Source organism: Branchiostoma floridae, chromosome 5 (assembly GCF_000003815.2).
Source record: "Branchiostoma floridae strain S238N-H82 chromosome 5, Bfl_VNyyK, whole genome shotgun sequence".
NCBI lineage: Eukaryota > Metazoa > Chordata > Leptocardii > Amphioxiformes > Branchiostomatidae > Branchiostoma > Branchiostoma floridae.
This window is the reverse complement of record NC_049983.1, coordinates 11171705-11196119: the sequence shown is the minus strand read 5'-3', so window position 1 is coordinate 11196119 and position 24415 is coordinate 11171705. Positions and strand designations below refer to the sequence as shown.

The window sequence follows — 24415 nt, the reverse complement described above, 5'->3', positions numbered from 1 at the left end:
ATGTTTTTCCGACATTTTGCTTGGGTAAACCCCACCTCCCCGTGCACTGTGTCTACTTCTAGTACTGGATATACCAAGAACTCGGAAGATATCATGGTAACGGATGGTAACGTTATATAATTTTGGGAAGCTATTACCTTCGAACTAAGAAAACCTGAAGCCCATACATGTCCTGTCCTAGTCCTCTGATTGCAACAGTAGATCAAATTTTTATAATTTTAATAATCAAGGCAATTATTAAAATTACTAATAGATTATAGAGTAACGTTACTTGTATTAATTAACGTTATACTTGTAGCCTGGTATCCAGTCGTAATATAGGTTCGTAATTGCGAAGAGGAGAGAAGAGACTCAGGCTATTATACTTAGTTGTACTTGTACATGTACTAGCAATGTGTTTCTTGAGGTTGTATCTAAAATGTTGGTAATTGTGACTATTCTCTTGTTACAGTTACGCCGCCAGGCCCGCCTACGCCGTGAGTACCTGTACAGGAAGTCCATCGAAGATAAGGAGAAAACAATACAGGAGAGGAAACAGCGGCTCAAGAGAGCGCTTGACGGTTAGTACCAGTAGTGATTACTAACTCCGATTTGCTAGTATCCACTGCGCTATGCAAGGAAGCTGTTAACAGCAGTGGGAATATATGCGTAGGTCAATTAATTAATTAATTAATTAGTTAATTTCTTTTCACTGAGGAAGGAAGGCGGACGCCTTCCGAAACGTCTGTATAAAAATAAAGTATCCAGAAGTAAAGATTTATTCGTCTTCAATTGTAACGATTCCTGGATGTCTAACCTTCACAAACGTGTCAGATACAGTCAAACCTGTATTAGCGGCCACCTTTGCATAGCGGCCACCTGCCCATAGTGGCCACTTTTTGTCGGTCCCTTGGATTTGTAATGATTAAGAAATAGGCTTAGCGGCCACCTGCCCAACGCGGCCACGGCCACACGATTTCCGGTCCCGCAGGTACAAAAACACTGCCGATTACGGCCACGCGGACCCCTGATCTATGTTTCGGCACGCGTTCGGCCATATATATACAGCGGCCGTATCGTCACCCTACGCCGGATTTAAAACCTCTTTGATTTATTTTCGAAACAAAACTTCGTAAACTGGCGCTACCCATACCCGCTGACAAACGAGGTCATGTAAGGTCAATAGACGACACCAATATTACGGAGGTAAATTGTGTTAAAGTTACGTTCTAATACACTATCGCTTAGGTTAATTTACATCACAAAAATTTCTAAATAAATTGTTACAAAGACAAAATGATATGAACTTCAGACTATGGTGGATTTTATTCTTACATTTATTAAGAGATAAGTCTAAAATGACGAGACTTTTCTTGTGAGTACCACATTAGCATAATGGGCGAATCTGACGTGTGAACGCGAGCGGGAACACACGGACGGCGAAGTATCAAAGGATACAAGACGAAAGATCAAAGAAATATGACGATACCGGTCTCTCCAGACAATATCAACTGTAGAACATTTAAAACTTTTTATAGCTTTTGTTTTCTTAATACACCAGATGATTAATACATATAGTGTAAAAATCATTGCAGTACATGTACAGTACTGTATTATGTGAATAAAGATCAGTGGGTACTAAAACCATGTGTAACTTATTGCTTGTGGTCAATTAATTAGCATATTCTCTATAGTGGCCACCTCTCTATAGTGGCCAATTTTGACCAGTCCCTTGAGTGGCCGCTATAGACAGGTTTGACTGTATATGTTATTAGCCTCTTTGTAGGGTTTCAGCCTTTGTCAGTAGCAAAGGAACAAAGTACAAAATGTATATTGTTTTCTTTCATCCATGAAACAGAGAACAAGCCCATCCCTACAGAGCTGAGGAAGGATGTGAAGGAACTGGAGAAAGCCCTTCAGTATGATGACCTGGGAGCAGAAGGTACAGGTTTAAGTTGTGAAATTACGCTTTTTATGATTTTAAGAAACATGTAATGCTAGATACCTGATGTCAGCTCAATGTTATGATGAAGTAGAATAAGTTGCATCTTTATGAACATTCTATTGTGATGCAACTTGTGTGCTTAACACTTGTTTAGGTATACATTTACTCTTACTAGTCTTAGTCTATGGAGTATGAACAACACCCATGTCAGTACACATAGTCAAATATGTTGAAGTTGTAACCGACACCTGCTGCACCTGCCTCCCCAGCTGAACAGGACCACATGGATGATGAGTACAGGTGGGCAGGTGTGGAGGATCCCAAAGTCATGTTAACCACCTCCAGGGATCCCAGCTCCAGGCTCAAACAATTTGCAAAGGTCAGTAACAACAATGCAAAGTGGTACTCATGGTCAAGAAAGGTCGACATCTCATGCTCAATTGCTCGCTCGCTCGCTCGCTCTCACTCACTCACTCACTCACTCACTCACTCACTCACTCACTCACTCACTCACTCACTCACTCACTCACTCACTCACTCACTCACTCACTCACTCACTCACTCACCCAACAACCCACCCACTCACTCACCCAATCTCTCACTCAATCTCTCATTCACTCATCCACTTTCTCATACTCTTACTACTCACTCTGTCACAAACTTGTCTTTCTCATACTTAAGCTTGCTCTCACTAACTCATTCACTTACTATGAAGGTCTAAGATGAATACAAATGTAGTTATGAATGCATGATGAAATTTATGTGTTAACTATTGTTGACCAACACAGACTTGTAGAATTGGAGCCACATCTGGCACAATAAAAGCTAACCAGTACTCCAGTAGACTTATGTATTCATACTTATTTATGCTACATGAGAAAGAAATTGCCATTGGATTAAAATATATTTGACAGAGTTGTTAGAACTGTTGTCATTGTCCTTGAATCATTTCAAATGACAGTCTTTTCTACTTTTTCTAAAATCTGTTGTCACTTTTTCTCCCTGCAGGAAATGAGACTAGTGTTCCCCAATGCCCAGAGGTTAAACAGAGGTCATTATGAGCTAGAGCAGCTAGTGGAGGCCTGCAGGGCTAATGATGTCACTGACTTTATCATCCTCACAGAGCACAGGGGAGAGCCAGGTAAGGGATTAACAACTTGCACCATACTTACTTTTCTTTCTGTTCTATCTGAATATATATGGCTGAAGGTGTGGTTATGTTTTTGATAAAAGGAAATCAAAGGCTTGATGACATTACTGTATATTGTAAACATATTTTCACAAATCTGATACAGAAGGGACTATGGAATCATCCACTGGGCTGATATTATGATGTATGCATCAACATGATTTTGTGCCATTTGTACTGTTTTGAAGTGATAGATGGTCATAGACCTGCTCATGCTTAGAACAGTTTTAGAGCACATCATTGACTCTTGATGATTCCAAAAGATCCTTTGCTAGATAAATAGAATGTTTTCTTGGGAAATTATTAGATAGTTTCTGCACTACAGCATAGCTTTAAGGATTCAGGGGTGGCTCCCAGGGAATGAAAAAAAGATCACTTCATCCATCCCAAAAATCTTAGCTTCATGACATGATATTGATGAAAATGTATTTTCGTTAGCTTAAACTGACAGATTCAGTAACGGAAACTAACATGCGCTTCAAAACCATGAGTGGGACGTAAAAAAAGAGACAGCCCTGATCCTTTTGTACATTCATGACCCTACCCCTGTATACTGTAAATGCAGAAATGTTCGCGGTGGATTAATGTTCGCGCGAACATTTTTCTATTATGGTATTAGCCTGCAGTGTATGGTGTTACCGCGAAATTAAAACCACCGCGAAAAGTCCTTTTTCCTGCTACCGCGAAATTAAATCCCCGCAAACTTAAATACATTTACAGTAACTTATAACTGTGTTTTTACATGGATTTATATGTTTTTTAACAGATGGGATAATCATCTCTCACTTGCCATATGGACCCACGGCATACTTCACCCTGATGAACACCGTTATGAGACACGACATCCCCAACATCGGCACCATGTCAGAACAGTACCCCCACCTCATCTTCAACAACTTCTCATCCAAACTGGGGGAAAGGGTGAGTGCTTATGGTCCATTTTTACCTAAGGAGACCTTCAATCACTCTTTGACAGAATTCAAACTTTGCTGTGTTTGACAGAAAAGACAATTCCCTCAATTTTTATGGACAATTATTGATGGGTAAAGGTATTGGTAAGGATATAGAAATATCAAAGCCTAAATGTCAGCCTATTTGAAAAATTGAACAGTATCAGAAAGGTGTCATGATAACAAAAAGGCTACTTCAAATTTTTCTGTCAGTGGGAATTGGGAAAATGTGAAGTATGTGAGTAAAGAAAATTTGAGTTGTCTAGAGCCTACCCTAGAAGCCAGACTTTTTCTCTGAATCCATTTTCTTTTACCCTAGAAACCAGACAGATTCTCTGCCAGGGCTGGCAGAGAATCTGTTCAGCAGCCAAGGCAGGTCTTCCTGAGGGCCCAAAACAAGCACTTTAGGTATTTGTCATGCAGGGAGAGTTTGCTGTCTGGTGTCCCCCAGGCTGGCAAACTCTCCCTGCATGACAAATACCCCGAGTGCTTATCTCAAGGTCCTCAGGCAGATCTACTTTGGCTGCCGAACAGATTCTTTGCTGGTGCTGGCTATAAGTCTGGTTTCCAGGGTAGCTAGAGTACATGAGTGTAAGCAGTACTATTTATGTCACTTGATGAAATTATCAAGTGATGGTCATACTCACGAGAGTCAGACTGCCAGATTTTTTTTGACATTATGCTATTGAGATAATGATGATACTTTTCTCTCTGAGATAACGATTGTGGACAAATATCTGATGCAGGAATTCATCTTTCCTTTGTAGGTGAAGAGCATCCTGAAGTACTTGTTCCCAGTACCCAAGGAGGACAGTCGCAGGGTCATGACCTTTGCTAACCAGGACGACTTCATCTCCTTCAGGTGAGTCAGAAATCTTAAAGGAGACATTGCATTCCTTAAGACATTCTAGTATGTAAACCCAAGAACTGAACTACAGTGTATCTTTGACTTTCGTAATCATTATGACATACATGTAGCATTATATGTTCCTACATATTTCTGACTTCCACCCTCTGCAACCCAGACATCATACATACAAGAAGACAGACCACAGGAACATTGAGCTGCAAGAAGTAGGACCAAGATTTGAAATGAGATGTAAGTATTGATGAGTTTGAGTTTATTCTGATCCACAATTAGCCTCATCAGAGGCTATTCTTGCTGTGGTCACATAGCATGATGCTGGTATAACATAACATTTTCTGAGACTTTTCATAGCAGTTTGAATAAACTGTGTTGAACATTTTGTATTCTGCTCTGTTTTAGAACGTGGCATAGTTATTATATGTAAGAAGTACGTGTAGTTGGTGTATAAAGGTGTAAAGGGTTTTTAATGAAACATTTTGAAAATGCACAATGTAGATTTGAATGAAGGAAAATATTTGAAGGTCTAGTACACTAAAAGAAAAAGTTGTATTACAACTTTTTGAAACTTTTGTAAATTTTGTTCTATTCCCTCCCACCAGTGTACTCCATCAAGCTGGGTACACTAGACCAGGTAGCAGCCGCCGACACAGAGTGGCAACTACGGCCTTACATGAACACAGCCAAGAAGAGGAAATTCCTAAGTGACTAAGTGATATTCCTACTATGCAACTAGAAACGCTGATCATTTTCAAAGACACTGTGAATGTCCAGGGTCTGGTCTTGTGTTTGTGGTTGGATGTGTAAGATTGATACAATAATGTTAGCATTGTTGATTAATTTGTACACTTTATTTTCTTTCTTCATTACAATATATCTCTACATACAAACTTCTTTCTGTATTTTCCACATATATATATATATATATATATATATATATATATATATATATTCTATGATCTATATGAAAATAAAGATCACTGAAGTACAAGAACTTGCAGATTTTTTACAACAACGATGTACGTTAACAAAAAAATAGAAAAGTGATATCAATAAAAACTATTGGAAGAGCTACCACAAAACTGTCACATTAGTAGAATTCTCAGACAAAAGGACTTTAGAAAAATCACTGGAATTCTGGAAGTATTATAGTTATTCAGTCAGAAGAATTACTTCTAAAATAAACAATTTGCCTATAACATTAACTCTTAAAATTTTACTTTGGATACATATTTCATAGATTTTGAATTTTAAGTTACATGTTGATATCGTACACATATAAGTAACAGCATTTTTCAAACACATACACTACAGTACAAAGCCAAGCTACTTCAAACTTTGCTATAAAATCTTACAACACTTGAGAAAGCTACAAATGACAACACTTAAGAATGCAAAGCAAAACATAAAATTTACAATTATTATACTAATATTGATTTAGTTCATTGCACATTGCAGCCAGATAAGGCTTTGTTCAGGTATAAAATTAATTTCTAAAATATTGCAAACAACTGCACAAATTTTCCTCCTCTAACAAGACAAATACTATGACAGTTACACAAGCCCATGCAGTTACCAGTAGTGACATAGTAGCCTCCACTAGAGAAGACAATTGCATCAAATGCTTTTGTATATAATTGGATCAACAGATGAAACACTAAAATAACACAAAGTTGTAAACTTCAACAACTGGTGTGACTGACACATTTAGTATCTACGAGGGGCGTTCTATAAGTATTGCCCCTGACCCACTTCCAGTTGTCAAATCTAGATGAAATTTTGCATGTGTAATGATGATTCATATCTCTATAGCTAATGTTGCAAAAAACAATTCTGAACTAATTGTGGTTTCTGATTTACTGGTGTTTGAACTGAGTCAGGTGTGAAATGGACCAGGTGTGAAAAAGAGCCAATTGAGTGTCGAACAGTGATCCGGTTTTTGTATTTGAAAGGACGCACACCAAAGGAGACTTTTGATGAAATGACAGAAACTTATGGTGATGATGCCCCATCATATGACCTTGTAAAACGCTGGCATCCTGAATTCAAACATGGCCGAAAGTCTGTGGAAACAGCTCCAAGACCTGGTCGTCCCTCTTCTGCCATTGATCAGGCATCTGTTGGAGGACCAACCTGGGGTGTTCTACAAAAACGGTGTCCAGAGCTGCATCAAACGATGGGAGAAATGCATAACTCTGGGTGGTTCCCATGAAGAGAAAGACTAATAACTGTGCCAAGTTTCATTAATCTCCTACTATGGGAAATGGGTCAGGGGCATTACTTATTGAACGCCCCTCGTAAACCCATATTTGTACATTTGTATTAGTATTGGACCTTTGCATTACATGGGTATTTCTTGAAGTACATGTAGATCACCTTTATCCATGAGGTAACCTATATCCATTGGAATTGGTGTTTAGGGATATCAAGTTAATGGAGAATGGTTTACTTTTTCAAACTTGCAGTTGGAAACCCTAGATACCCTGTTCTTAATAACAATGGATATAGGTTACTAGTACTCCTCTGATAAAGGTAAACTACACAGGGTTACATGTAGTGAGAAGCACTTAATGAAACCACAAAATGAAACAATACAAACTCAAAACAACTTCAATCCTAGATGAGGACTTGTACATCACTAGTTGGATGTGTTGGCTCTGTAGTGACCTCTCCGTCTGGGTGAGAACTCAGGTTCAGTGTCCAGGTACGGTCCTGCACTGCCCTGTCTGGTGGCAGGCTCCTGTCCCAGCAGTTTGCGCAGACGTACTATCTCCTGCTTGTACCTGCAGGTCCAAACAAAAACATGATTCATGGATGAGATATGATACACAGAACTGTCCTTGGTGCTAGACAGCTATCACATGAGACAGATTTGCGACCGAAAATTCAAGGTAAGCAATTTGTTAATGTCCATCAAGAATTGTACCAACACAGATGAGCTTTCGTGCTAAAAACAAGATTTGTTTCCAAGAAACCAGGTAAAATTCAAAGATACCAGTGCTGCTTTTTCGCTCCAAAAATTTTCAGGCCAAATTCTGTCCCAGTTTCAATGCGCTTAACGATATTAAGGCAGAGCTTGCTGTGAAACAGAACAAATGAAATGAACCTGCAAGGAAATAAAAGTTTATGGAGCATTATAACATCATAAGGGTGTTCTTACCTGACCAGATGTTTGTCTATGTAGTCCTGTGCTTCTGACAGCTGAGACTCCAACACAGACACCTACAGGGAGACAGAGATCATTGGACACATTGGCTTACACAGAATATACTGACCTGATTTATGCTACTGTACAATGTAATACAAATACAATTCAAGGTGGGAAAAGGATTAAATCTATACAACAAACATATTGCTCAGAGGTACTGGCAACCAGTAAACAAATACAATTACATTTGTATTACAGACAAGTTTAGGTACTGTTTGCAGGACTGAGAACTGTCTGTTATTGCTGGTACAAATGTAAGTTATTTTTCATGCCCAATCCTGACCTTAGTTTTCATCCTGGCATTGTCAGTCTCCAGCTCCTGCTGAGTGTTCAGGGCAAACTCACGCAACTGTTTCCTCACTGAGGACCAGTCTGTTGGGCCTGGAAGGAGATGGAAATCACTTTATAAATCACTACATAGATACAAATGTACAACATAGACATGTTCAATAATTATATGTTCAAGACTTCAAACATTGTTCTGTTGAATAGTGCAATTCCATATGAGGAATGGGCTGTAGAAGATCTATATAGTATCTAAAAATATAGCAAATCAATGCAGTGCAAAACAGAGGAATGCTTTAAAACTATTTCCAGACAATAAACTTCAAGTGTTCAGTGCATCATGAAGTTGACTTTGTATTGTATACCATATTCAGTTTTATTGGTAGTCATGGTACAGTATCACTGGAAGACACTGCCTCTATGACACTGCAATCTATAACACTAACATTTCCCACCTTTCCCTGGAGGTTCCTGTATGGTGACATTTTTAGGTCTAGCTGCTGCCCTTTCTGCCCTCTCCGCCTCAGCCCGAGCGTCCTGTAGGGCACGGCGCAGGCGGTTCAACTCCACCGTCTGTGCTCCGTGCAGCTCTCTCTCACCATCTGACAGCTGGAGATCCACATCTGAAATCAAAGTGGGTAAAGACATGAACAATCACAATAATATACTATTTGGCTCACCCCTGAGGCATCGTGAAAGACTTTAGTAAGTAAGACTACAACTGTACAGTACACAATAAAAATCTCTACAACTGGCTAAAAAAAATGAGAATTACTTCCGGACGTTTCAAGTGACATCCATCACTCTTCTTCAGCGTCACTCAATGATGTCACTCGAAATGTCCAGAAGTAAATCTCTAGCCAGTTGTAGAGATTGAATTGCATTTTGAAAATTGTTTACCTGGATGTCTAACCTTCATAAATGTAACAGTATATGTTTGTTCTTGCATAAGTTTTGATGCAGCTAACTATTTAGGATGTTTTTTTAGGAGTAGTCTGGCAAAGCATGTCACAATTTGGAAACATTAAGGAACATAACTGTAAGATCACAGAGGGACTTACATATACAATGTCCCTACCTACACTTGCATGCAGATGTGATGAAGCCATGATGTGAAACATTATTTCTTTCCCACCAGCTTGTAATATAAGTGGAATTTCCAGCCTCACCTGACAGCCCCAGGTCGATGTCCAGGCTCCTGCCACCTGCCAGCACCTGTTCCCGCAGCTGGCTGTAGGCTATCAGCAGCTGCTCGTGCTTGTTGGCCATCTGTTTGGCCTGCTTCTTGTACGTCTTGGCTGCCTGGCTCAGCTGCTCCTCACGGGCCTGAGAACAAGAAGAAATAGATGAGATATGATAGAACTGGTACAGAACTATCCTTGGTGCTGATCAGCAAGATATAATAGAACTAGCACTGAACTGTCCTTGATGCTAGACAGCTATCACATGCATTTCTAGCTACCTACATGTACATCATGGAAAGCTGTGATAGAACCAGTACAGAACTGTCCTTGGTGCTGGACAGCTATCTCACATATTTCTAGCTACCCACAGCAAGGAAAGCTGTGATAGAACTGGCACAGAACTGTCCTTGGTGCTGAACAGCTATCACATACATTTCTAGCTACCTACATCAAGGAAAGCTGTGATAGAACTGGCATAGAACTGTCCTTGGTGCTGAACAGCTACAACACGCATTTCTAGCTACCTACATTAAGGAAAGCTTTTGATAGAACCGGCACAGAACTGTCCTTTGTGCTAGACAGCTATCATATACATTTCTAGCTACCTACATCAAGGGAAGCTGTGATAGAATCAGCACAGATCTGTCTTTGGTGCTAGACAGCTATCACACATATTTCTAGCTATCTACAGCAAGGAAAGCTGTGATAGAACTGGTACAGAACTGTCCTTGGTGCTAGACAGCTATCACACTCATTTCTAGCTACCTACATCATGGAAAGCTGTGATAGGACCAGCACAGAATTTTCCTTGGTGCTGGATACCTATCACATACATTTCTAGCTACCTACATCAAGGAAAGCTGTGATAGAACCAGCATAGACCTGTCCTTGGTGCTGAACAGCTACAACACGCATTTCTAGCTACCTACATCAAGGAAAGCTGTGATAGAACCAGTACAGAACTGTCCTTGGTACTGGACAGCTATCACACACGTTTCTAGCTACCTACAACAAGGAAAGCTGTGATCAAACCGGCACAGAACTGTCCTTGGTGCCAAACAGGTGATATCTTAAGGCATGTATGTTTGTTGACTTGTTATACGGATAAGACTATTTATCAAGAGGTGTAAATCAATTATCACTTTCCGCCCAATAGATAGACCTTGCCCTCAAATTATTGAATATGAGCAAAGCTTCCTTTGCAGCTTCTTATTAAAGTGCATGTTCAGGCTGGCCAGCATAGAGGTTTGCACTTTTGCTGACCTCTAGTAAACATGCACATTTCAACAGCTTTTATCCTAGGGATATATCCTAGAAAGAAATCTATCATAAATCTTACATTTTAGTAGAATCAGTAATGACATGACAGTATCTCAGAAGTCTGACTGGTTCACAGGTTTAGTTTCCTACCTTGTAAGCCTGTTTAGTGTCAGCTATCATGGCGTCAATGTACCGCCTCATGTCCTTCAGCTGCTGTTGGTTAGGTGGGGCAGTCCCAGCAGACGTGTCGATGTACTCCCCAATGTCCTGCACATACCTGATGACAGGGCACAGAAGCCAATGAGAAAACAATCCATGCAAACAAAACTTTGGGTAGAAGCTATTTGCTATCTATTGGAAGTGAATGTTAGATTACAGAAATTTGGCCCTCCAAGTTTAAACAGAACAAGTTTGAAAAGAGATGAAGTTTGATAAGTTGGTGCATTTTCTGTCTTGTCCTGTCTCTCTCAAAAATTTCTTTAACTTCCCACAAACAGTAGCCTGATTTAATCTTGCTTATAGCAGCCCGCCCAACATCTGACCAACCATCGAGTTACAGCCCTGGACAGCAGAATTTACACAGACTACACAAACAGCATTTTTGATGTACAAAGATAGGACATGTTGATCATTATGAGAAAACCTTTCTTCCTGACCTGATGAGTCTAGTCCTGTACTCAGCGTTCATGTCCTTGAACTGCTGCTGTGCCTTGCTGTGTTCTATCTCCAGCTGTCTCTGCTTGCCTTCTGCCATGATCAGTTTGGCAGCTGTCTCCCCCGCCTTCCGCTGGGCCTCACGGGCCTGAGCCTGGGCCTCTTGTAACTGTAGAGTACCATTCAATATATCAACATGTTGCGTGCCAAATTAGCTGAGAACCAGTGCCAGTTTGGAGGTCACTAGCATATGCATGGTACTAAATGTTACACAATTATCATGATTGTAAATATAGTTCAACATCGTAAAGTGTGAAAGAAGGCATCATGTGTGGCATAACTGGTAGAGTGTTGGGTGCGGAACCTATATAGAGGTATATCCTGTGTCCTGATATGTTGTGCCCCTGGGAAAGGCACTTAACATGACCTTCCTCACTTCACCCAAGTGTAAAAATGGGTACCTGGATGAAGGAGGTAAAATACTACATTTATATTCTGTCTGTACTTTGTATGTGGAACTGTTACAATAAGTTGCAATGAGTGCAATGCCACATTGTCCTTGTCTGTCCCAAAGTTTAAAAGAAAAATTGAGAAAAAAATTGAAAAATCACCAAAAAAAGCTATCTTCAGTTTTACCTCTCTCCTGAGTTTCTTGAGCTTGCCCTCCAGCTTGTCCTGATCCTCCTCATACTGAGCCTTCATCCTCCTGCGATCCTCCTCCATCCGCTCCCGCTCACCAAACAGGTTCTTCTCCATCTGCTGTCTCTCCTCCTCACCACCCAGGTAGGCATCTACAAATGATTCAATGTATTAGACTTAGTATGTGTATTATAAAGCTATATGCAAATCATTGACTATATTAGATTTTTTTTGCAATTATCATGAAATCCTTTACAGTTGTGATTAGGGGTATTCAGGTACAGGGCCTGGTATGGTATTCATGCACAAATAACACTAATTGTCTCTGTTATAGACCAAGTTTGACCATGGGAAACTCTTTTCTACTTTGCTCTTGTTCTTTTCTTGGACCCGTAAGCCCCAAAACATGCCAGAATGCCAATATAATCTGTTCATTTTTTAACAGAAGCGACAAAATTATGGCCATTAGCCTGCTGTATCGAAAACAAATAAAACATGTGATGTATGAAGCCTCAAACATGACAGTCACTGTGTTCTCCCCACCTTGTGGCTTGTGTGTGGACAGCCGAGACACGACATGCCTCAGCCTGTCTATCTCTGCCGTCAGCTCCCCCTGTACGGGCCGCCCGTGGGACGTGGCGTTCACCAGGTTCAACAGCTCCATCCCCAACTCCTCATTCCTGGCCTTCTCACGGTCATGTTCCTGTTCAGGACATAATTATGATGTGGAAGATTTGAATGTGACTACATGTAATGATTGTTACAAATCCCCTTTGTTGGATAAAAGCTTTTCATAGGTCTTAAATTTTCAGCTCTACTAACTTAGTGATACATTACAGATTAGTTGATAAAAATTGCTTGAAATCTTCATATTAAATTCTATTGGAGGTAGCAAATACATGTAACAGCAACAGATTAAATTGGACTGACAAGATTTTTTCAATTGCATTTTTTTTAATCTCAAAGTTTTTTTTTTGTAAAATTTCAAAATTCTTTTTAAAAATTTTGAGATTTTCTTACGTAGCTACAAATCTCAGATTTTTTTTATGGCTAATACCAATTGTATGTGCTTGAATGGGTACTATTTAAAATCTATAAGCAAGAAAAGTATCATTTTTAAATCTTTGTGTTACAGTGTTACTAACCTTTGTTAAGGCCAGGTAGTTAGTCTTGAGGATGATGTACTCATCAGCTAACTCCTTATGGTCCTTCTCAGACGTCCGCAGGCGGTCGTGAGTACTCCTCAGGTCCCGGGCCAGCTTGTCCTTCTGTAAGGTCACCTGTAAGGAAATCATACAGAATTTAGAATAATAAACCTCTTGTTTTGTTTCATCATCACAATGATCTAAGAAGAGCCAAGTCACATCAGCTTAAAGTTAAAGTACATCTGTTACACATTGCTTAGGTGTAGCTAAGCCCTTAATTGGGCCACACAATTGTGCAAGCCACTACAGCAGGGGGTTAGTCTGCCAGTAGTGACGTTTAACTCTCACAATCTTCCTCATTAGTGCTGAGAGTTAAGCAGAGAAAGCAGTATGTGCCATTTCTTAAGTCATGCCATTTCTTAAGCCATGACTTGGCCAGGGATCGAACTCACAACCTACCTAATGCAAGGTGCGCACTCTACACACTCGGCCATTGCACCAGTTTTATTAGGAGTCACATCAGCCCCACTGATAAACAATTTCATGACTTCCAATACACATGCAAATTTGCTGGACACTCTCAAAGATTCAATATTGAAATCTATAACATACAACTGACAAAGAATAAAAGCAAATAAGAATGGTCTAAAAATTGAAACCAAAGTCTCACCTCCATAAGCTCATTCTCCAGTGTGAGGACCTTGTTCTTCAGCTCAAAGTTTGCAGCTTCATAGTCCTCCTGGATACGGTTATTCTCTATCTGCAGGTCTACCAATGCCTTAGACACCTGGGGGAATAGAGAAATCTCATCATCAACATCTTAGTGCAGGCAAAAGACTGGAGTATGCTGTGACCTAGTTATGATTTCTTCAAAGGTCAGTTCATTGGATGAGCAATAAGGAAAAAAACAGACTCACAAGACAATTGAAAAAGACACGGGCCATAGAAACACAGTAATAAGGTTTGGATAAAAAAAATCGCTGTGTCACTCAAGCTTTTATACCATACCATACTTGTATATTAAATAAAAGATAAAGATTGACATATTCTATGGTATCAAATACAATTCAACATCAAATGTAGGGGATATGGAACCCACCTGTAGTTTCTCCTCCTCACTGAAGATGAGTTTGGAGGACAGGTCAGTACGTGATCCAGCCATCTGATTCAACTTGGACTGCAGCTGCTCCACCTAGCAACAAGAAGTATCATTGCAGTATTTCTGTTAATGGGTTTTACAAGAAAATCCTCTTGAACAAAAGTATCAGTATTAAAAATGCATGATTTCCGGAAGTTTAGTACTGATATTTTATGTAATACAGTATCAAAAACATAAGCTACTATAAGGATCTGCATTTGCAAAACAAAGAGTAAGTGATTTGATTCAAGGAGGTTTCATCAAGATGAAAGTTCCTTGTTTGTCTCAACAAAAGACAGCCCTTAAATTACTGTGATCATGAAAAATAATCAAGAGTCCTGGCTGGATTAGCAGTTTTTAGTCTGACATTCTTAACAATTGGCCTTATTACATTTCGCTCTTCTGTGCAAGACTTCAATAGAATACCCCCCAGTGCTTATCACCACTAATGAAGTTTACAAATACCTTGTATCCATTTACAATACCTTGAGCCAGCTTGCAAGATAACAACAATCCTCACAATACAGGTGATGATAAACAGAGATACATGTGCATCTAAATGATCATTCAGGAATTTGTAATTCTAATCTAGCTTGTGGATAGGAAATGCTAAACTGTTGCCCATGACCCCATTTATAACTACCTACTTTATCAACAGCCACGTACGTAATCACAGAGGGCATCAGAAATTTTGAGCTGCTCGTTCAAATGCTTGTTTACTCTCAGCAACACTCACACATTACAAGTATCATTCAGAGTGGATCAAGTAATACCTTATTGTGATATTCTCCCATGCCTTTTCTCTCCGGTAGTTCCCTCATGGCTACTGTGTAGCTCCCAACTCGTTTATCGAGTTGCCATGCCACTAAACAAACTAGCTGTGTCTCTAAAAACACCTGGCGATGCAGCAATTTGGCTTGTGTGTTCTCCGGTAACACACCTCATTAAGGGCTGTATTGTTATCAGGTCCTTGACAGGTATATATGCAGTACAGTCGCTGTAGCTACTCTCTCGGGAGACGGCCATACGTTTCAAGCCTTCAGGTAAGTACTGTTACATTTCACTCTCTTTGTGGGAATGTGAGGATTGTGGTGGGTGGGGAGTACTTGGCAACAATTGAAAAGGATCAGTGTACAGTATTTTCATTTAAAGTCAGAAGCGCAGTAACAAAGTCCCTGCTTAACGTTGCTATTCCTAGTGCTTGAACCATGCAGCCATGGTTACAAAATAGGAACATGAACATGAGTTGTGTTTCAAGTCCCTTGAGTGGTCACCATAAGCTTTTACTGAATGAAAAAAGAAAAATATCAATTTTAGATCCGAAAAGTGAATTATTTCATTATTTTTGGGCACCCTACCCGATAACACCACAAGGGTTATTTCAAATTTCATTGAATACTTTTTAGAATTGTAGAATTGGCAATTTCTTGTCCCATGTGTATATGTGGCTAAATCTAAATGTCATGACCGTCTTACTTGACAGTATGTATTACGGTAACAGATGCTAAATGTTGTGACAGGCATAAACTACAGGAAGCTATCATACAGGAACAGTGACAGGAGCAAATTCTGATTTGATCTGAAACGGCATCAATCTCAGAACTGAACTGTTTGCACTTAAGGCTATTTTGTAATTTCTATTTTCTCAGTTTAACAGCCATTTGCTAGGGGAGGAATTCCACCCATAGTTATAATTTCTTCCAAGCCAATTCAACCAATTATACTAATATTAATGTTGTAATGAATTTTTTGTAAAATATGATGTGTTGGAAAATGAAGAAAGCAGTGATGGTGCCTGTACATGTTATCTAGCTCATTGTATCAAATCATCAAGACTGGCGACAGCACTGTGCACGTCTTAATAAAACCGGGTCAATAGGTCAAAATTGCAGAAAAGTTGGAGCCTTCACTCCCTTTTACCATATTTACTATGGAGAGGCACCAGCTTAATCAAGTTAATGGCGTTGTCCCGAACACAAAGAGGTGCGGCGGGTAAGTCATGCCAGTCTACATCCCAGCGCAAGAACACTATAGAGATCCCTGACTCTCACACTGTCAAACAAAGGAGAACTTTCCTTCCAACAACAGTAAGACCACGGAACAGAATACCAGAGAAAATAGTTACTAATATATTAGAGATACAGACTGAAGTGAACTTCAAGTTAGTTTTTTCTTCAGCGTACAGTGACAGGCCATTCTGTCTACCACTAGTCCAGCTGCTAATGCTGTATGAAAGTTGATACACTCATACAGTCAAATAAAAAATAGACAGGTTATATTTGTAGAGTGTACACGACTAACCTTCTGGTACAGCCTCTCGTTCTTGTCCCTCAGCTGCAGGTTGTCTGTGGTGAGTTTCTTCAGCTCGTCTCTCATCTCGTGCAGCTGCAGCGCCCTCCCGTGACCCTCCTCGTAACCCAGCTGCTCCTGTAGGCTCAGGACACGCGCACGGAACTGGCACAACAGCCCCTGGAACAAACAGTTGTCTTACCCTTAATTCCTTTGGACTACTAAAATTCGTCCTCCTCCCCTTTTTGCATAATAGTTAGGATAAACCTGTACTTGAAGTAGATTTTGGATATCAATTCACAGTTAGAATATAAAAACTCTCAACCAAGATCTCTCCAGTGTCAATGATGAAAGACGACGGATGGTTGTCTGAAACATTGGACCATTTCCATTTCTTGCTTTAGTTTTTTGGTGTAACAAACAGTTTAGTCAATTAAACACGTTTCATGTCTTAGATGAGTTTCTAAACTGCATTTTTGCAACCAATTCTAATCCCAGTAAAAAGCAGTTAAGAAAATGAGCCTTTGTGGAAATACCTTTTCAAAGAATCTCAAAATTTAGATACAAAGAAGAAAGACAACCATACAGGACAGAATTCAAGAATACACCCGCAGTTCAAATGCAGTTGCTGTCAAAGTGAATAATAGAATTACTATACATTATATGTTCAGAGAATTTAGCCATAAATTATGCATGCAATTTCGTCCTAGAGTAATGACCTTAAATCTGAGGACAAGCAGCTCCATTGTTCCGTACCTGTGCGAGGTGGTCGTTAAGGATGGGGAAGTTCTTGACTTGCGACAGTTGAGCGCACGACCGCAGCATGACTGAGAGGCGGTACTGGTCGCAGTGCGGAGGCAGATGACAGAGCACACGAGTTTTGGCGTTGGCCCCAAGCGCATCCATCATCAGGTGAGTGAGCTTTGAGTCGGTGTAGTTGATGACCCTGTCTGCGTGTCGGGTGTTGGCCAACTCTGTCACCAGCTGACTGAAGGCTGTGAGGGACTTGTTGAGGCTCGGACCCTCCCTCATGCGCAGCTTGGTAGGATCCTCCGCGAGCTTCTCCGCTCCAGGAAGTCGCACCACCTGCAGGATGGAGCGGTTGGGAAGCGGACTTCCACCCGTAACCATGGACAGCTCCAGCTGGAACACAGCTGCACTGTACCCCAGCGCCGGTCCGAAATCCGTCACCACGTCCGTCCTCCTCCCCCAGCCCTGTCGGAAGTAGTTGGTGGCCTCCGCTGCATTGAATATCGGGATCTGGTTCAAGCCAGGCAGATGTGGGCCGAGCTGAGCCGTCTCCTTTATAGGAAGGCTTCCTCGCTGCTGGTTCTCAGTCAATAAGTCCTTGATAATCTCGTTGTAGATCTCGTACATGGACATCCTGAGCTCCACGTCATCTTTGCCTCTCCGCTGAGTGTCACGGACCCCGCCGTCTTCTCTGTGTTTGTCCTGCAGGTCCAGTAGTCTGTTGAAGCAGCCATCGATGGCCAGAGGGACGATCCCAGCCTTGTTCAGACTGTCTCCTGCCATGGTGTAGGCCTTGCCTGACCCCGTCTCTCCAAACAGCAATAAGGATACATTGAATCCTGGAAAATTACGGAGGGGGGGGGGGGTCAATATATATAGCAAATAGTAAGTATAATAAAAGGCCAATGTCTACAACATCAATACTCAACATTGCTTTCAGGTTGCAATGAAGGTTAGACATCCAGGCAATAACATATGCCAAATACTAGTAGCAATTACTCAAGCAACTGGATGTGGTTTTGGAAACAGTTAGATGTTTCAGGCAGATTTCATCAGTGTCATTAAGGAAATCTTGTTGGAGAGCAGGTTTATATATCCTAACGATAAATTGACATGCAAAGAAGATATGGTTGGATAACAGGTTTTTGTATCCTAACTATGAATTAATATGCAAAAGTAATAACAGTATTTAGTTGTACCGTTTTTCCTCCTGAGAGTTCAAAATTTAGGAGGATATTGACAAAACAACATTTACTTCACTTTGACACTTCTCTTCAATCCAACTTGCTCACCTGCTAAGAACAGGTCCAGCAGAGGTTCCAACACCTTAGCGTAGACATCGTAGTTTGTGGCATCCTGTCTAAAGAGTGGCTGGAAGCTGTAGGACTGGCCATCGTTACTGGTGATGCGGTGGTTTCCCGTGATGTTGAGAGAGTGATGCCCCTCCCCACGTGCTGATGGGCGGATACGTCCTATCACCTCTATGTCCATACTTCAGGTGGGCGTTCTCTCTACTGAAGAAAATACAACATGAGTCAAGTAATAGAAAAATGTGCACAGGATAACTTACTCAAGCAACTAGAGAAATTAGAAAATGGTTAGACATTTCAGATGACACTAATTGTTGTCTTTTGTCATCAGTGACTGGCAAATAATGGGATGTTGTCTGAAATGTCTGACCATTTTAAAATATCATCTGGTTGCTTAAGTAACTTTTAACGTGATATCATCATGGATGTTTAACCTTCGTTGACTTACTAGAAATGCAGTTTGTACCAACTATTTATGATGCTGTAATTATTCATGACTGTTGAATACTAGTATCTGAAAGCTTAACTTGGTCTTTCAATGCCTAAGAATAAGATCTGTCAGTGAGTAAATGTGCATTGAACAAATATTTCTTAGTTCAATACTTCTTCTATCTTCCATTTGAGGCTACAAATTATCATCAATATAACAGTTATGTATTTGCATATTACATTGTATACATTCAGTATTCATTTCTCAAAATCAAACTTCAAAGTCATGACATGTAATAAAAAAACTAATATATAAACATATTTTAATTTAGTGGTTTAGTTTGTTCTTACATGTATGTGTATGTCCTAGTTATTCTCTATTGTTTCTTTTTACAATTTGTATGAAATATCTACCTTTGAAAGGAAAGGCAAGTTGTTCATTAAAACAATCATGGACATAACATCGTATTTTTTAGAATGAAATAAATTTCTACATAAAATATGATTAATAAACCTCAAACTCGTGCACAGTGAAACTACAAACTCCCATTGTCTCATACTTGTGAACAGGAGCTTAAGACTAATAAAACAATGTAAACACTTAGCCTTACTTAATAGCCCTATATTGCCTTGTTTGTGCACTGCACTGGTTAATCATTAACCTGTACGGTTTAATCTGTGATCCACCTGTTATATATTAGTCTATATGCAAATCAAGAATCTATCTTTGTGTTGATCTGAACTATTGTTCAACTATTACAAGCATGGCATAGATGAAAACACTATGGGTAAAGGGCTTTAAGTATCATTCAGGATGACATATCTTTTATAAACTTAAGTTATTGCATAAAATCGTTGCTTTGATAACACATGTCAGCTTGAGAATAAAGACACATTCTGGATCGATTTTGAACGTCTCTTACTGTTATGAATATGATTCTAACTTAAGCATCTGACAGATCAAACTTGATAAACATCAATATATACTTTTAGCATTGTGCAAAGCGTGCTTCTTCTCCGTTCATGAAACCTGTTCACAATGTATAATTTATGAAGGCCATCAAAACAGAGTTGTGTTTGTGATATTTCGCACCTTTTCAGCTCACTAAAGACATCTAAACCCTTCAGAAGGTTAGTTTACCTTTCTTGGTTACGTCTTGACCCAGAAATTGCCACAGATCACCGACGACTCGACAGAAAGAGCACCATATCCACCGAAAATTCACCTGTCAAAAATGTAAACGTTTCCATCCCGACGGCAAATATGTCCTGAACTTTGACCTAAAATCTCGTACGCAGAGCATTCATGGGAACGAGACCGGTTCACTGCGCTTGCGCAATGACCTTTGACCGTTTTCAACGGTTTTGAAAAAAAATCTTTGCACAGTTCGGAAAGGTCATGTTTTCTTTCTGTACTGACGATTTGGATGAAATAGCAGGCATAAGGAGAGCCCGTCACGAACCATGGATGTTCTGAGTGTTGTACAGAGCATCTGGAGCACTCTGTGTTGTTTTACACTGGAGTTAGCTGTGTTTGTGGTTGTTGATACGTTTACAAAGCACCAACTCAAATACGCCAAGTGAGTTCTAACTTCCATCATACCGTTTATATGTCAACGGCTACAGGTACTAGGTGGATCAAGAAAAAGATATAAGGAACGCTCTGTTGTCATTTCATAGGACGAGTGCGTTTAGACCCAGAAATATAGCTATAGTATGTACTTGAATATGATTTAATGAAGAATTAATGTTGAAGAATAGTCTTATATTTTGGCTCATACTAACGTTAGTAGTACAGTACTTTGGACTTTATATTTAATCGTCCCATTGCCCCGCCCACGTGGTCCATAACCTACAAACAAACAAGCTAATGCAAATTTAACAAAGAAGAAGAAGAACTGATAACTTGTTGATTGACAACTGGGATTGGTCTATTTAGTATTATATAACTCTATTAACAGTAACACCATCAGAGTCAGGTTGGAACAGACAGTGGGTCAGTCAATCAGACTGACATAGGACTGCTAGAAGTGGGAACACTTCATGTAGCTAGTGTCAAACACTAGCTACATGAAGTGTTCCCACAGTGTCATACTAGTACTGCTCCTTAAGTCCTATATATGGCCAATCAGTTATTGGACTGATGGATGGATGGAGTAAATGTGACATATGCACAAAATGAGTTAGATTTTCTGTGAAACAATTTGTTTAAACTTTGAAGTTTGTATCATTCATGCAGCACCGAGGAGGAGAAGACGAGAATCTGGACCATCGAGGGTGGACTGCTGACGGTGATCACCCTGGTGCTGCTCCTCTGGTCACATGTCCCCTACACCCTCCTCCTGCTGACTGGATCCATTCTCGTCTTCATCTTCTTTCCCCATCATTGGCTGCACATAGCCAAACAGTCCCTACAGGAAGGGTCTGACAGAGTACAGTACGCTCTCAGGAGTTTGAGACAAACAACGGGAGTACAATCCGTGAGGAGAACGTCTACCTCTTCATCTATCAGCAATGGAGAAGATGTGTCCACCATGTCTTCCTATTATGCTCCTAACACTAGCAGAAGGACAAAAAGTTCCTTGTCAAGTACAAGATTGTTGCACCCTACCAAGTCTCTGCCCAGCACAAATGTGCGACCATCAGGTTCAGATTCCCGGGTACAGAATGATAAGATTCTTATTAGAAAGCCAAAGAGACTTGATTCTGTGACACCTGTTGGTCTGAGTCCAGCCAGAGAACTGAGTTCTAGGTTAGGAGTTCCTCCTACGACATCCAGGATATCATCAAGTGATACAGGTTTGACTACGGGTACAAATTTCCGAAATCCTGTTACCTACTCCCCATCAAAATATGGGCTCAGAGCAAGGCCCTCTCCTGTTAAAAAGACAGTTTGGGACATACAGCTACCTCCAGGTCTTCAGAATGGTGGCCAAAACATATGCTTTATGAACTCTGTCCTGCAGTGTTTAGCACACAATCCTGTATTGGTTCAAGGCCTCCAAATGGCAGTGGAGCGACCGACTGCCAACCAATCGGGAGGCACATTACTGCTGACGTTTGTGGAGCTTGTGTCCGACTGTCAGAGGCACAGAGACAAGGAGGGTTTGGTTATCAATCCCTTGGCCTTCAGAAGTGTTGTTGCTGAGAGGAAACCTGAATTGATTGTGAGGCCAGAGTGGAGCCACATCCAACCTCAGCAGGATGCAGCTGAGTTTTTGACGTGGCTTCTCGATGCACTAAGTGCAGAAGTTAGACAGGGAAGGACTAGCTTCCCCTTAACACCACCTTACTCACCAATAGGGAGTCCAAAGGAGAGAGTCGGCATCAGAACTAGCAGCCCTCGAGCTGATGACTCCCTACACCTGAAGTATGGGAAGTTTACTGCCAGAAAGTTGTACGACCTTGAAGATGAGTGTGTGACCCTCATCAAGCATGCAGATTCACTGAAGCCAGACACATATGCAGAGCCGCTGAAAACTTTGTCTGAAGTTGCCTGGTACAAACACTGCCATCAGAATAACACTGTGGTGGATACATCCTTCACTGGTCAGTTGGTAGAAGCCAGACATTGTCTCCTGTGTGGCAAGCTGTCCCTTAGTATGGAGGTGTTTAGTGTGCTCCCTGTGCACATTCCAGAGCAGAACTCTATGGCCATCGACTTGGAGACCTGCATAGGGAACCTTGCTAATGTTGAGAACTTGCAGAAAGAGAGTGGCTTCCGCTGCACGTGTGGGGGTGCAGGGGACTCAGAACAAGACCTACAGACTCAGACTACAGCTCAACGTAGGTGCCTCCTGCGCTACCTTCCTGAGTGCCTGATCATCCAGCTACAGAGGTTCAACTATGCCACCAAGACACAAGTGCCTGTGAATATCCCCCTTCACAATCTTAATCTGAACAGCCTTCATGTAGACAGCATGTTGCCAGAACCAGACCAGGGCCTGCCTAATGACTGTGTGTACAGTTTATATGCAGTTTGTATGCATCTCGGCACCACTCGTGACTGTGGACACTATGTGGCATACGCTTTGCTGGATGACGGACTGTGGTACAAATTTGATGATGAAGACGTTAGGCCTGTCACCAGCATGCAGAGTGAGCTACGGTCTGCCATTGTCAAAAGAAATGCTTATATTTTGTTCTATAGGAAGTCTAGTTAATGTTGATTAGTAGCACAGCCTGTTCCCATTGTCAAACTCAAAAGTTATGGACAAATGTTTGTCACTAGTTTATCCTTACAGGACATGAACCTTTGTTTTTTGAATGTTGATGTAACAAGGGAGATGATGGTTGTACACTATTAGAAAGAAGTGCCATTTTTCTATAATTGTGAAACTGAAAGGATACAAATGTTGAGAGCTATGTTGATGAAATTCCAATTGCAATATACTGGTTGGACAATATTGTTGTTGAAAGAACCCAAAGAGTTTATCATGTTCATGCATAGGCTTTGTTGTTATGCGCCACTTGCACTGTGATATCACTATTGTTGAATAGTCTAAACTGAAAATTCTCTGATTAACTCTAGCCTAAAAAGTGTTGGTGTTCTAACTTCTAATGTCATTCATTCTGCAAGATATATTACCAGTAGATGAATTCTGTTCAATAGACAGTTATATGATGTTAATGTTGCTCACACAAATACCACATCTTTGGGAGAAATTATACTTTAATATAAACTTTAATATATCACATCATGTCATGTGTCTCATTTTCTTATTTGTATTCCATACTAGTACATGGCTCTGGAGTGTTCATACAATAAATAATACCAGACTGAGTGGATTTGTCCTTTTTGTGAATGGAAGAAGAGAAAATATCTTCAACAAACTATATCAAACAGTGGTGTGTACTATATAACTTAAGGAAATTGAAGGTAAATACCAAACTCTTTGGGTCTCTTACATTATTCTGTCTCACATACATGTACATGTACATTTATTTTGTGACATCATATCTTACTTTGCAATCAAAGTAATACTAAGAATGGAAGGAAACATAAATTTTACTTGTACAGCTTGACTGATTATAATACTGGTACTGTCACTCCTGTACATAACAGGAACTTGAACCCTGCATTTGAACTCTGAATAGATGAAACAATTTTACCTGCATGCTAAACAGGTACAGATCATCAATGTAGATGGCAAAACATGAAATATTACATTACAAGACTAGAAGAAATGTTGCATC

General features: G+C 40.3%; 3 protein-coding genes across 5 annotated transcripts; 2 read left to right on the top strand and 1 right to left on the bottom strand.

Annotated features, from left to right (window-relative positions):
- The first annotated feature begins 418 nt into the window (after nt 1-418).
- On the top strand, nt 419-5653 carry LOC118416169 (U3 small nucleolar ribonucleoprotein protein IMP4-like). Its single transcript, XM_035821248.1, has 8 exons — nt 419-560; nt 1838-1921; nt 2194-2303; nt 2933-3065; nt 3880-4034; nt 4831-4925; nt 5089-5162; nt 5531-5653. Exons 1-8 carry the CDS (start codon nt 419-421, stop codon nt 5638-5640), a joined length of 903 nt encoding a protein of 300 aa, XP_035677141.1. The 3' UTR covers nt 5641-5653.
- Nucleotides 5654-7344: 1691 nt separating this feature from the next.
- Nucleotides 7345-20510, bottom strand: LOC118415736 (coiled-coil domain-containing protein 78-like). 3 transcript variants are annotated; one of them, XM_035820518.1, is made up of 16 exons: nt 20361-20510; nt 18773-18994; nt 17487-18319; nt 16743-16910; nt 14403-14495; nt 13974-14090; nt 13304-13438; nt 12702-12861; nt 12156-12310; nt 11522-11688; nt 11016-11142; nt 9591-9747; nt 8877-9044; nt 8420-8517; nt 8089-8150; nt 7345-7711 (listed from the first exon to the last, which is right to left on the bottom strand). In XM_035820518.1, the coding sequence occupies exons 2-16, from the start codon at nt 18969-18971 to the stop codon at nt 7567-7569; spliced, it is 2784 nt and encodes a 927-aa protein (XP_035676411.1). In that variant the 5' UTR covers nt 18972-18994; nt 20361-20510; the 3' UTR covers nt 7345-7566. The 3 variants fall into 3 exon arrangements, with proteins under 3 accessions (XP_035676411.1, XP_035676413.1, XP_035676412.1); XM_035820520.1 differs by having other exon boundaries at nt 18773-18991; nt 20435-20499; XM_035820519.1 differs by having other exon boundaries at nt 18773-18991; nt 20361-20493.
- A 67-nt stretch (nt 20511-20577) lies between these two features.
- LOC118415737 (probable ubiquitin carboxyl-terminal hydrolase 4) lies at nt 20578-23450 on the top strand. The gene is made up of 2 exons (XM_035820521.1): nt 20578-20799; nt 21459-23450. The coding sequence occupies exons 1-2, from the start codon at nt 20684-20686 to the stop codon at nt 23380-23382; spliced, it is 2040 nt and encodes a 679-aa protein (XP_035676414.1). The 5' UTR covers nt 20578-20683; the 3' UTR covers nt 23383-23450.
- Nucleotides 23451-24415: the final 965 nt, after the last annotated feature.